We start from the raw sequence: 14152 nt of genomic DNA, 5'->3' as shown, positions 1-14152 counted from the left end.
GCTGCAGTCAGAGAACACTGGGTTTAGTAGTAGAGGTTATTAAACGAAAATGTTACAAAATTATGGATACCAAATAGTAAAGAGATGGGCTTTAGGCAGTGAATGGTAATCCCCACATGATCAGAAAATGGAAAATTCAGATTTCAGTAGCAAATTTGTGACCTAGGCTGTATTTGGGAGAAGCAGCTCACACCCAGTCATGACTGCACAGAGAGTCTATGGATTTATACACAGCACTTAAAAAGTACCAGTAAACGTACTCCAAGTGGCAAAGGGGATGGGTACAAGTTGACTTTCAACACAGGGAGTTGGATTTAAGCCACTTTTCCCTGTCACTGCCTATTTCTTCAAGAGTTTGGAATTAAAACTTATTCCTTGGCTGTTCAGCTAAGGATAATATTTGCCCTAACCTCCTCTGTGCCACGAACCCAAATGCACCCCTGAAGATTTGGAGCCACAGCAAATGCAGCCATCAGCTGGATTTCAGGGACTACAAAACAAGTGTCAACCTCAGGCTCATACTGTCTTCTCCTGTTTGCAGTTTCTATTTCAACCTATGGGGGTTTTTGTTTGTTTGTTTTTGAAAGATTTTTCTCCTGCCTTTTTATCCAAATAAGGCTATTTTATTTCTCCTACTTTCACGCAATTGTTTTTTCAGGGGAGACAGATGAAAGAATTATTTCTTGTCAGCAAGACTTGGATCTGGGTGACACTCAATTCTTTATTTGGTTATGACACAGGTTAATGGTGTTAGCCTGCATTTTGCTTTATCAGTCACTCTTTTCTGAAGCTGTTTCAAAGAGCACAATGGGATTCAGAACTTCAGCATTTGTTGCTACAGCAACAAATGGAGGATGAGGATGGATTTGGTTGGGTTTCACAGAGAGCTACAAACATGAGTAACAGCTGCTGCTGGCTGAAAGATACATAATCAAATGTCTAAACATGAAGTTTCCAGTTTCCAATAAAGATTTTTAAAAAGTGGCAGATTGTATTTATGAACACTCACCATAAACATCATGTAAGTATGTTCCATGTTGCTGGTCTCTGACACAAAAGCAAAGGGATTATCATAATCACTTGGTATGTAAACCTCCCATTTTATGAGTTAGAAGTACAAATTTAAGTGAAAATACAGGATAGAAAGCCCAGCCGTGCTTCAAGTTACACATGTGTAGTACAAGCACTTCAGAAGCACTGACAAGGCTCCAAGGCCCCCTTTCTTCCCCCACTGGACAGTAAGGGTTCTAATTTTGAGGTCACTAGGCTCAGTTACCAAGGATTTGCTTGGGTTTTAATTGTAGTAAAAGTGCGTGCAAAGCCTGCACGAGAAAGGTCTTTCAGGGCTTTTATGTAAAATTTTGCCTCCACCTAGAGAAGAGCATCCCTACAGGGATACATTTATTCCAGTTTTTATTTCTAGCCAAAATAACAGCATGTCTGCCTTAGGCAACCTCAGCAAACCATCTCCATAACCAGGGACACACTGCACAGACCCCTCCACCTCCCCTTCCAGCACACTGGAACTAACAACACTTGAGTAGCCCCAACAGCTTCCCTCAGGGGAAGCTCTGCAGCCATCCCACCTCAGTCAGGCACCAGCTGCTTGCACCACAAGCTTCTTCTATTTGATGTACTTGACTATTACCAATAAGTTTTCTGAAAAGCTGATATTGCAACTAGAAATGAGAATGAGCACTGCCAGAACATCAACCCTAGCAAGGGAGCATGGAGGGAAGCCCCACTCCAAGCCTTGTTTAAAACAAACAAGCCCCAAATGCTCCTGTATGCTAAATTAGATCAACCTCTTCATTTTTTGTTCTTACAGGGTGTGTCTGTGAATGGTTGTGGTACAGCAACAAATCCTTTCATGCTGCAGCTGGAGACCGAGGGGAATAGCAGGGCACCAAGTAGACTGCGTTTTTCAAAGTACGATGGGTCCAGGTACACATGGAAGTCACTACACAGCTAGTGCTGTAGGGAAAAAATGCTTCTAAGTGGGAAAGAAGGCATCAGCAAAAATTAAGACTGTGCAGAGCAAGATGTGGGAGGATACATGCAGGTAAGAGCCAATGTTGTGATTAGGCTTCAGATTTGGGCCTCTGGCTCTGCAGATGTTACCTCCACCAACAGTCCTCACTTTTGGTCTCCAATAATGGAACGTAAACACCCTCATCCTGCCTCACCTCTGAATTTTCAGAAGGCTCCAACCAGCAAAACTGCCTCACCATGGAACTAGTCAGGGTAGGGTGGGAGCCCCTGGTTTAAGCAACACGTGCACTGCAGCTCACCGCCCAACCACGGGAAGAACACTAAGAAGCCTGTGGTGTTAAAAAGGAACATTTTATTGCAAGAGATTACAGACCTGGCACTATGGCCAAATGTTTCCATTACATCAAAATTGCTATCCACGTACCAGGCAACAGCACCTACAAAGCATGGTGGATTGGAAGATCTGAAATCATAATGCATCAGCTTTTTAAAGTAAGTACCACCCTAAAAAGATTTTTTAAAAAAACAATGTCAAAACTATATAAACTCTTTTTTAAAATATGAAACTTGTGTTTAAGTATCCAGGCCATTAACTACTATGGTAAAAAGTGGAAAAGTCTGTTAAACATAGTGCTTAACTGGCTTCATTCTCAGCCCCAACCATTTAGTTAAAAGCAAGAACTTGTTATTTGCTGTTAATTTTTCCACATTTGTTCAGACAACGTTTATCTTCTGTAAGATTTCAGAATCAGGTAGAAGATTTATGAATCTTAAAAGCACTAATTACACACAAAAAATCTACAACTGGCCCAGAAAAATCACTGGTCAAAACAGCTTTGCAGGAACAGATCTCCCTGTCTTATCCCTGTGATGCTTTCTGAATCATTGGATGGATGCACTTCTTTAAGCCCCAATTCATGACTCATGTTCCTCCTGTGATCCACTTACCTCAAAGACCCTGGTGATTTCCCTGAGCATGGCTGAAAAGGTAGGACTTCGAACAGGCACATTGCTCAAACACAGAAAGTCTGGCCCAGAACATAAACCCCAACTATTACAATTGCCACCCCTGGCACATGAGGTGCTGCTCTCCCTCCCCACTGGCTTGGTGTTAGCTATTGTTTGACCTGGGCTTTTCCTCCCATCAGCAGCTCATTTCCTGATACCACTGGCTGTAAGGTGAATCCCAAAGAAGCACAAGTTGGATCTGTGGGCAGCACCAGACTGCCTTGGCTTGTGGGAGCAGTTCACCTAATAAAATTCACCCAATCCATATGAAGCAATATATGGCAAACAAGAGTAAATGCCCAGGGATCTTTGTGAGCCAACACTTGTCATCCACTTGCCTCCATCTCCCATGTACACAGCCTGAACACACTACCACCACTTGGCAGCACCAAATTGCTGTTTCAAGGTCCTGTAGGAACTTCAAGGAATGCAAATGGAGTTTTAATTTTTTAAGATTATTTGGAAGTATCTCTGGAAGTAGTGAATACAGGCAATCATCTTTAAAAACGTGAGGGGTGGTCTTCTACAATTTCCCAGGCTTCTCTAAGTGATCTGAAAATTCCTTCGTTATTTTCCAGAGGCTGCTACCTAAGAGACACCTTTACCAGAAACCAGGGTATCTCCAGAAACATGTAAGATTGTGATAAGGGAACAAAATCAACCAAACAAGAGTCACTCTGCCACTGCAGCCTCTACCCACAGCAATCTATCCAATGTGAACAGACTAACACTCATGTTTATATATGTGCAAGCAGGACAAACAGCTCCAGTGTACCCAACCCAGAAAGCCTGCCACTGAAAACTGCTGCTCGTCAAAACAAACTCATTTCAGAAACTAGACAGGCCTAGAGCTCCCTGCTCATCAGGTGCAACCTCGCATTTAAGTGTTACACAAAGCAGTTCACTATTGGGTTTTAATGAACTGAATAGAATTAACTTATTTTTTTAATTATTATGAACCTAATAGCTTCTTGCTACAGCTAAATTCTGCGCAGTATGGCTTCACTTTTACAAGCATTCCTAACAATACTAGATAAATATCATTTGCACTTCATTGATTTTTTTCATCTCTTAAACAGCCGCAAAATACAGTGCTCTCAACAAGCACCTTTTTTGGTGAGAAGGGTAAACAAGCACACTATTAAAGCATTATAAACATTCAAGGTGATCTGATTACTTCCCTCTGTTTTGTTCCAACACACTGCTGTAAATCTTCCATCATCAAAGCACATTAAAAAGTATCAAAACCACCTATGAACTTAGAAATTTTTTAGCCTACATATACATCATTTGTCTGCAATACACTTCAACATCCCAGTTATCTTTCCTAAAATCTCTATTTTTTCTTCACCCTTTAAATGCAATAATGAGAACTTTCCAGTACAAAAAAAAAGGAATAAAATCTCACAATAAAGCTAAAGTTATCTGTAGCAACTTGTACAGTAAAACACCTGATAGAAATAATTTAGTGATAGCCTTGACAGAACTAGGATGGTCTTGTCTCAGGACTCTGTCCTGCACAGCTGTGCATTTTTAGCCCATCTATTTTATCAGAACATTGAAAAGCCTCGTGTGTTAACTCTGAACTGCACACATACAGGAAGACAGACATTTATTCATATTTTCCACCAATCCAATGTAATGCATCTGAACAAGTCAGTTTATTGCAAGTAAATGTACTTTTACTTAAGATCATGAGGAGATTCTAATCTCAAGCAAGACAAATCAATTTCACAAACTTAATTCACACAATGCAAATAAATGCTTCACATTATAGACATTTAGATTTCTTTAAACCTTTTATTTAGAGATTTTTCTGGTAAGGAGATATACCATAGGAAAGCAATTTCACTGGCAGTGAGGTATGTATATACTCTACCAAAATACTCCTCTTGTTTTAACTGCTTTTAACTTTATTTACATATAAAGAAAATATCAATGCATATCCTTGGCTTAACTACAGTATGTTACCCTATATGAGTAAAATGAAATGTTACTTGCATACAAAATTGATTTGTAGAGGAATCTGATCTGATTTGAACAAAAATCATGTTCTGAAGACAGTTTAAATGAATAAACACAATCATCATGACCAAGACACCTGCACCGTATTTCCATCCTCACAGCACATTTATTTCAGTAATTCTGTAAGTAGGTCCTTAGCATGAGCATAGTGTTACAGTTTTCATACATATAATCACATCCAAAACAAGCTCTAAAATTGAAGTTGTAAACATTCTCTTCATATGTAGAAACATTTCAATCTGTGAATTTTCTAAAATGATCAATCTTTTAAACAGAATTATAAATGAGAAGTCTACTCTAACCGTGTAGTGAGCAATGCTTATCAGTACATTTCTACAGTGTTAAATAAAATAGTAGAGAGGCAAACACCTGTAAGCAAGTCAGATTTTCAGTAAATCATCATAAAGAAATGAACTTGTTAACAAAAAGATGCTTTGTATTAAAGAAAGTTGGATTGAATCTACTATGATACAAAAACATAAGGGTAAATACCATCTTTGTTGACAAGTAGGAGGTAGCATGGATGCACCACTTTATTGTCAGTGAGAAATGCAACTGAAGTAAAGAATATTTCCTTACCACAAATTTCCAGTACTATGTACATATTTCTCTTAGAAATTTGTTTAAACAAGTTTCCCTCCACTTTTTAGTACAAAAAGCCTCATGTGATTTAAAAAAAAACACTTACACACCTAGATAGAATAGTACTAACTGCCCTATTTGAATGAAACAGTCTCTTGAACTATGAAGTACATGATATTTAATGCCCTAAGTTGAGTAAATTGTATTAGCAGTTCTTGGTATTATACAAAACACTACATACATACAAACAAAATATAATAATATCTTATTTTACTATGTAATTCTTTTTGGAATAAACAGAGCCTTGATTTGGGTAACACTGAAGAGAACATGTTTTCTTTTTTTTTATTAAAATCTGTCTTTTAAGTACCCATGTGCAACAATTTTAAAATGGCTGCCATACACGTAATGGTCTTGTATTGATAGTGAACACAGTAACTGACAAAAACATAATAAACCTTAAAAACACATCTTCCACCCTATATAAAATATAAAGACTACTTAATGTAACTGCTGAGTATTCAATTTCTTTTGATATTACTGCAATCCACTTCCTTTGTTTTTCTGTTTTTAGCATTTATAAACATAATTTAGTGTAGCAATTTATTTAAAAAAATGACAAAGTATTTCAAATTTACATCCAATTAAAATTTAAAATGTTTCCTTGTTCTATGATGCTGCTTCTGCCATCAGTAAAGAAAATGAAGTTTCAGTAATTGAAGCAGGCTTTTTAAGTAGTGATGTGACTTCAACCATGCCAGCTCCAGTCCGTGGAAGATTTGCGTTGACAATGTGTCGCTGCAAGTGCTTTATCCAGTCTTCTTGAACAGACAAAGGTCCTCGAAAGACCAGACCACAAAACCTATGCAAATATTAGAATTACTCCATCAAGATGTGTCTAGCTCTACTAAAATTTATAGAACAAAGACATTAAATGCAAAGTCTTCATTTTTTTTGTTTGTTCCTCCATATTTTAGCTGAGAACCTTAGCAACTATGTTAATTTATAGTAACTATGAGCACAAAAAATTTGCAGTTACTACAACTGACACTCTTACATTTTTAACACCAGCAACAACAACCTATTTTTCTTATCTAAGGTTTCTTTTGAAGGACTTTGAAGGACTGAATTATTCAGATGTGACCAATAAGTTTTTAGCTAGAGAAACAGCTGGCAACCTAATACTTGAGTATGACTGATTCAAGTCCTCTTGTTCAAATTAGTGAAAATAGGCAACTGCTTCCCCCCTCCTTATTATTCAATTTAATCACAAACACATTTACAGGATAGAATCTTACATTTTCTTACAACTAAAATTAGCAAGCTCTTAAGAATGTGTTCTTTCAATTAAAATCACCCAATGTACCTGCATCTGAGTATGTAAACTTCATCAGCGCTATGAGGTAATGGCAGCATTTTTTTCTTGCTTCCAGATCTTGACCTTGACTTCTTTTGCTTACAGTCTAAAGCTAAGAAAAGAGAAATTGCCATATGTGAAATTTGTATTTCAATGACTGTTAACCAGAGATATTTAGTAAGCATCCCCTATAGCAGTAGTGAAAAAACATCTACCTCCTTGTTATTATACATTTAACTATAATGTAAATCCAAAACAATTACAATGGGCTCTAAGAAACCTACTGGCAAAACACCTGAAGTTTTATTTTATTTTTAGTTTAGCACAGTGCTCACGGTTTCAAAGACTAGGTAATTGACATTCAGCATTAAGCTGCTGTTTTACTATCAGCAAGCACCAACTAACCTATTGCAGAATTACACACAAGCAAAGCACCATTGGAAATTCCGTTTCATACACAAAACACCATCAAAATCTCGGAACCTTTTCTGTAGTTCAAGTACCATCACAGGACCACTCATGTTCAACGAAGTTACAACTTCAAGAAGTTGCAGCTTTCAGATGATGCAATCAGGAACTTCTACCTTGAGTAAAACACCTGCCAGTTGTTTTCAATGTAAACAAGCTTGTCCTTTTAGTCTAAGAATTTCAAATGAAGCTTAGGCTTCCCTCCTCACTCCTGTATGAAATCTAATGCATCTTACATAAATGATGCATTAATCCTTGGCAGTGGGAGCTGGTATTAGGACAATCAAGAAGGACATTTTTTCAATTCAGTCTAATCTACATATGAAGTGTGTGAACAGGAAAGGCATATCAAATAGGTTCCATTAGCACTGAGGTCTGTACCTCCCATAAGAAGATGTAACAGTAATCTGTAACAAAACCTGGAGGTTCTAAGAAGCATCTGAAGTTAGGAGATGAGGGGATTAAACCGAGTTAATATTGTTATGATGAAAACCACTAATAAGGCTCAAGAAAAAGCAAGAGGTTTTGGACTGCTTCAGGTGAGAAGTATATCCAGCTATACACTATTCCAAACCACAAGGCACCAACACTTTAACTCCACAGAAACCTGAAAGACAGTAACAAGAGGTATTCTTGATACCCAAAAGGCATAGTGCTATGCTACTGAAGCAACTTAACAGTAAAATTAAAATACCTGTTACACTTGTCTAAGTTTTGGCTTCTGTAACATAAAACAGAAGAATAAACCTCTCAGTATGCTGAAGCATAAGACATCACCTGGGGAGGCAAAACATGCCGATACAGAGATCCAAGTCTTGATTGCATTCTTCATTTTTCCTTATGTCCTCCAAATGAGCCCCTCTCAAGCTTTTACCCTGTAAACAGACTTTTATCTTGCAGATACACCAAACATTTCCCAGTCCCATCCCCAGATTTAAAGATTCCTACAGTATCTAGAAAAATTAGAATGAATTTTTGAGGTCTGAAGGCAGCAGAGAACTTATCAAACAGGTAGCAAGCAGAAACCAACCTAAAGAGACCTCCTCAGACCTTGGGGTCAAGCCATCATTAGGAAGATGAGGCTCAACAGCATTTTTTCTGATAGCAACAACAAAAGCAGTCTGGATATAAAGGCAGCAACCCAAGGTGGCAAGGGAGAAATAAAGAAAAATGGCCAAGACAACTTCTGGAAAAGTGAATAGGTAAGGGGTTCTTCATGCTTTATGCTCTCATCAAAAGCTTATTCTTCATATAATTAGGAAGAAAAAAAGCTGACTATCTTTCAAGCTGGAGGAACTACCAAGCAGCATAAATATTTTATATACTGCAAAGTCAGTAACAACATCACCAGAGATGTAAGCAGATAAAATACTGAAACCCAGACACCCGTTCTCTGAAGAGAACTATTTGCACAAGGGGCAACTTATCTGAAGCAGTTATTAGAGCAAAACCATTGCCATTGCAGATTTTGCAGAACATCACAGGTAGAAGGGAAACAGAGCTCAGTGTTATCTGAATGTGAACACATCCATGAGTTGCATCTAATGTCAGTCAGTTGATAAGAGTAAAAACCAAAAACCAACAAACAAAACACCACCACAAAACAAAACAATAAAAGCAGTAGACAGCAGCCTCCTTCTAGAGAAGCCTACATGCATTTGAAACCAGAACTAGCTTATTCCTTCATGTTGACAAGCTTAAGACATTCATTCTCATCAAATTTTATTCTCCTCACATACATTCCTAGCATTTCAGACAGCTTTCACTTTCTTACTAGACCTGAACTGGGCTTTTGCAACAGTTTCTGAAACCTGATGGTTTGTGTGTATGTAATATTTTAAGAAAAAAAACAACCATAAACCTCTGAACTACTGTGCAATCAAACAGACAGCAACACAAACAGAAACTGCAATAATGTACCAGGAGAGGTAGTTGCTACTTCCTTGAAAAGTACCTTTTCCAAGAACAATGAGAAAAAAAGGAAAACAAAAGAATGGGCATCTTCTATGAGTAATGTACAATGGAGGCTCTAGATAAATTACAAAACAAATAATAGATTATAACACACTAAAAGGCATCACGAAAAAAACTCAGATCACTCAATGCATCCTCAGAGTAACTTAGCTAAGATTGAAAGTAGATTTGCCCAAGCAAGAAGCTATTACAAAAGACAGGAAATATGAAGAATACTAAACCTGTGTTATTCAAGGGGTATTTTTTGCTCCCTTTGTGTTTAGGCCTAGTGAACATACTCCTTCATATTTCTGAGGGCACAAAGCAGCCTAAGTACATTTTGAAGTTACTCCAATGAAGCAAGAAAGTAAGTGGAAAGAGTCATGTGGGTAAAGCTGGCTGAAAACTGTAATTCCAACATCAATTATCAGACATTTACCAGTAACTCTCATATTAATTTGTCTACCAGAGAGTAACAAGTTTATATGAAGTCACATGAACACACTTAAGTACTCCGTTGACACAATACTTACAAGTGCTTGCAAGGATCAAGTTACACCATTGCCTCAACCATACCAAAGTGCAGCCATGTTCTGACCTAAAGTCAGCAGTTACTGACAAAGCATGACCTCACAAAGTATGTTTTTAGTGCTTCTGGGAAGAGATCAAGGATAATCCAACTCTAGTAAGCTGCATGGAAATTGCAGCAAATTGCCAGAGAGGCAAGCACTACCTACCATTAACACCTATTTTGTGGCTATCACGCTCCCAAACTAGCATACTTCCATTCTCCATAAAGGCTTGATTCTTTTTGGAAGAAGCCTTCCTCCTTCAAGTGTGACCACCTGGAGCTTCCTAGTTGCTATTCCAAAAACTTTTTGTAAACAATCAGTTGCACCACTTCACCAAACCACTGATACAGCATGATAAGAGAAACAACACTTTTAAAACAAAAGATCATCAAACTTCGAAGGAATCTCCTTGAGGCACTCAAGTTCCATTTCAGATCACATTATTTGGAAAAATATTTGCTAGCTAAAAAGGCTGTATATAAAAACCTTTTTTACCTCTGTGACTGGTTATCAAGAAAGACTACAAGCAGATGGAGATAGGAGTCTAAAATGAGCATGCGTAAGACAACACAAGTTAGAAAAGTCACACTTAGAGATCCTTCATGACATGACATTTGGTCTGAGGTTCAAAACAAGTGCAACTATGTTAATCTGCACATTGCTTCTTCACGTCCCTCAACATGGTACACTCCTTATTTCAGGAAGCCTGAAGCCGAGTCTTTATTCAGACTTCATTACTTTTGTCATAGAGTATGTAAGATAACACAAGTTGAATATTTGCCCACATAAATGGATATAATCAACAATTTTAAACCACTAAATTTTTTCTTAAAAAAATAATTAATTCTCTTTCTTGTGTATTTATTCACTATATTTTCAAATTCAGTGACTTGCTATCTATCCTCATCATTACATGCATTAAGAAAAAACAACCAGTAATTTGCACCCTGACGGATTTTGTAGGATAACAAAACTTAGCTCATTGTGCTGGTTGATCAGTTTTAGCTGTAACAGCACAGAATAAAGATGTGCAAAGTCAGTGGATCTCAGATTCCTGCTGTAGCTGTATAGGCTTCCATAGTACACTTTTCAAAGCTACCATTTTGACAAAGCAGTAAGTTTAGTGGCCGCTTTAACTGCCATCTCAGTCATGCTGTTGGCTCAAAGGCCAGACTCTTTGCTCTGTATTTTATTGTTCTCTCCAAAACTTCTGAAAAAGCAGTCTGCATCTGCAGAAGCAAAGACCAAAGAACAGAGCAGTGATTCCCAGAAGATGACAGCTGTTAAGAGACTGTGTATGACAAAAGAGTCAACAATGAGAAGGTTAAAAAAGCCAGGGTGCAAGACAGTATCCAAGAGACTTGGTGGAGGAGAGGGGCGGGGAGAGAAGCCTCCAGTGAAGCAAAGGAAGGAAAGGGGATATACAACTGTACAAAGAAGAGTGAGATGCATTTTTAAGATTTTGCCCAGGTCTGTCCATTGCTCTGAAGATAACCGGAAGAAGCAAGTTTGCCACATGCTTCAAGGAACACTAATGTGTAGCTATTCACCAAAACAGGCATAGAAGAAAATTAGCATCTACTGAAGATGAGCAAATAAACCATTACAATGGTCAAAATAGGACTGCATAACAAAACAAAATTAATGTTCCAGTCAGACATCTGAAGACCATCATGCAAACACTAATACAAAAAGAAGTAACTAACCAAATGGACCTTGACAGGCATTTGCTATACAGTGGATCCATACTGCATAACTATAGGAACAAATAAAGTTTAATAAACACTAACCTTGAACAGGCAACGGCCTAAATTAACTCCTAGGATATTTCTGAGTCCATTCTCAAAGTTTACCACTTGCTTAACTATGACTACTACACTGCTAAAACTCTCAAGTTGCACTTGAAAAAAAAAAAGGTAAAAAAAAAGGTAAGATTTGATTAAATATGATCAAATTATTGCCTCTGAAGAAGCAAGGCATCTGCTAGAAAAGCAATACAATAATAATCAATACAAAAAAATGCATGTTGACAAATGAAAAAAACAACCTGAGCAGAATACTAGTAGGTATGCTAATGTAGCACTATTAAAGGTCTCACTTTGGTAACATGCAGATTACTCATTTCTCCTGCTAAACAGTAATGCCTAAATAGCTCCCATAATGATTGCCAAATAGAAGAACTGCAGCATTCATGTTTACACACAATTATTTAATTACAGCAAGAAACTGAGACCAATGTGTCTTGGTAGTTATGTTTAATTTAGAAGAAAGGTTTCCTGGAAACAGAAGGAGCCTGTATAAACATATCCCCATTGTACGAAGACAGGTTCCAGGCGGAATCCAAACTGAAGACCTCTTGAAATTGCTCTCAACTGCAAACATTTTTTAACAACAAAACCTGAGATCTCAATAGAGATACTCATACTAAAGTTTAAAACTTGTGTGTGCTAGTGAAATCTGCATTAAAAGTAATTCTCTTCATAAAACTTACAACAGAAAGCAGAGTATCAAATAAAACCACTGCTTAGAAGGCTGTTTTCTGGTCTACAAGCCTTGCACTGAGCTTGCTTGAATTAAGAGTCAATAAGCAAAGTTTACAAACTCCGTAGTTAGGACAGTTTCAAGGGTAGTGACAAAGTTAATACAAATATACATGAGTTGCATAATGTTACTGCTAGAATTTAAGCCTCTCTAAGTCACTGGCTTCAGTGAAAGGCCTTTACCCACTTGATACAGGCTATTTAACTGGCTCAGCTCCGGCTTCTGAGATTTTTAGGCTTTTTTCTAGCCTTTTTTTAAAGCCTTGTTTCTAACCTGATTTTAAACTTCTACATCCAGTGATACAGGACACAAGAGTTTTCTTTCAGTTCTTTTAAAGAAAGTGGCAACTATTCTGATGAGTATGCTACTAGTTTTCTAGCAAAATAGATTTCTTAAAGAAAAACAAAAATCTCTGAAAGCACCTTCACAAGAGCTACCTTCCCTTTTCCCATTTAGCAAAAGGGAAGCTGAGGTACAAGGAGCTTATCCAGGATCTGTGTACTACTCTGCTTTCCACAGTGTCTCCTCTACTGAATTATTGTTAAGATTTCAACATGCAATTTAAATATACAGCTAGTGAAAAAAAATTCACCAGTAGGTATATAAGTGAAGTTAATTTACCACAGGACTAGTATCAAATCACAGCAGTGGGAAATGACATCCACTGTCATCATCTTTCTACTGAGCAAATAAGAAAACTTCCAGAATGACTAACTAAAGGCATATACTCCTACACATTGGATATTACTGCATCTGCTGACTTCTTTCTAAATCTACTTCATCATAGCATAAAGTTAGTGTAATGCACAACCTGGCAGCCACAGGTAAAGCTTGTAAAAATATTTTTAAGCTTCCTGCAGAGAGAGCCTGGAACTCAGTTTATTTGCCATTCTTAGTGTAATGAATTACATGTTCAGATTAACATAGGATTATGCATTTTTCCAAAGCATTATATAATGGTCTGTGCTTGTTGACACAGAAAACTCACAACTGCCCTTCTTAATTATTGAATATTCTAGACTTTGTATCTCCAAATTTTCCTCACTATATTCCATCTCTGCTCCCCCACTTGCTGTTGATCATATGAAGTCGCACTAATCTCAGCAATAATCCAAGTAAACTCCGAAATTGCCTACAGTCAAACAAACTGCAGGTCTCTGAAAATGAGTAAAAACATGGAATGTTTGAGAAATTTGTAAATTAAGTGTGTTTTAATAAAAAACATTAATAGTAGTGCCAAATGCTGTACTACACTCACTAGTTTTTGAGTTGTGAGTTAAACAAGAAATTAAACCAACTACATACAGTATATGTTGTTAGAAACACACAAATGGGAAGCTAACTTGCTTTTCCTATTTTAACTGCAGTATTCTTACTAAAAATAAATACTAGACTGTAAAAATTACTTGCTGGTTTGATGTGGATTTTTGAATTTTTTTGCCTCTCATTTTTTACGTACTTTTACACTTCATTAGTTGGTTTGAAGTTGTAATTTTGTACGAGGCTGAATTTAAGTGATAATTTCTTAGTTTTGCTTACACACCTTAAAAGTTGGATCCAAAATAAATGAGTAGGAATGAAAATCAGACATGAGAGTGGACAACAGCAACATACCTATTCTTACAAGTTGCTGAAATGTTACGGCAAATAAGTT

General features: G+C 37.2%; 1 protein-coding gene across 1 annotated transcript in view; it reads right to left on the bottom strand.

Annotated features, from left to right (window-relative positions):
- Positions 1-2324: 2324 nt before the first annotated feature.
- Positions 2325-14152, bottom strand: part of ZNF644 (zinc finger protein 644) — a 48035-nt gene continuing 36207 nt past the window's right edge. Inside the window, exons 8-9 of the mRNA XM_051624528.1 lie at positions 6974-7076; positions 2325-6469 (exon numbers count right to left, since the gene is read on the bottom strand). Of these exons, the coding sequence (XP_051480488.1) occupies positions 6277-6469; positions 6974-7076 (296 nt within the window). The 3' untranslated portion in view covers positions 2325-6276. The remainder of the gene's footprint in view (positions 6470-6973; positions 7077-14152) is intronic.

The sequence above is a fragment of the Apus apus genome, chromosome 7 (genome assembly GCF_020740795.1).
Source record: "Apus apus isolate bApuApu2 chromosome 7, bApuApu2.pri.cur, whole genome shotgun sequence".
Lineage (NCBI taxonomy): Eukaryota > Metazoa > Chordata > Aves > Apodiformes > Apodidae > Apus > Apus apus.
The sequence above is the reverse complement of the archived record's forward strand: the minus strand, read 5'-3'. Positions and strand labels throughout refer to the sequence as shown.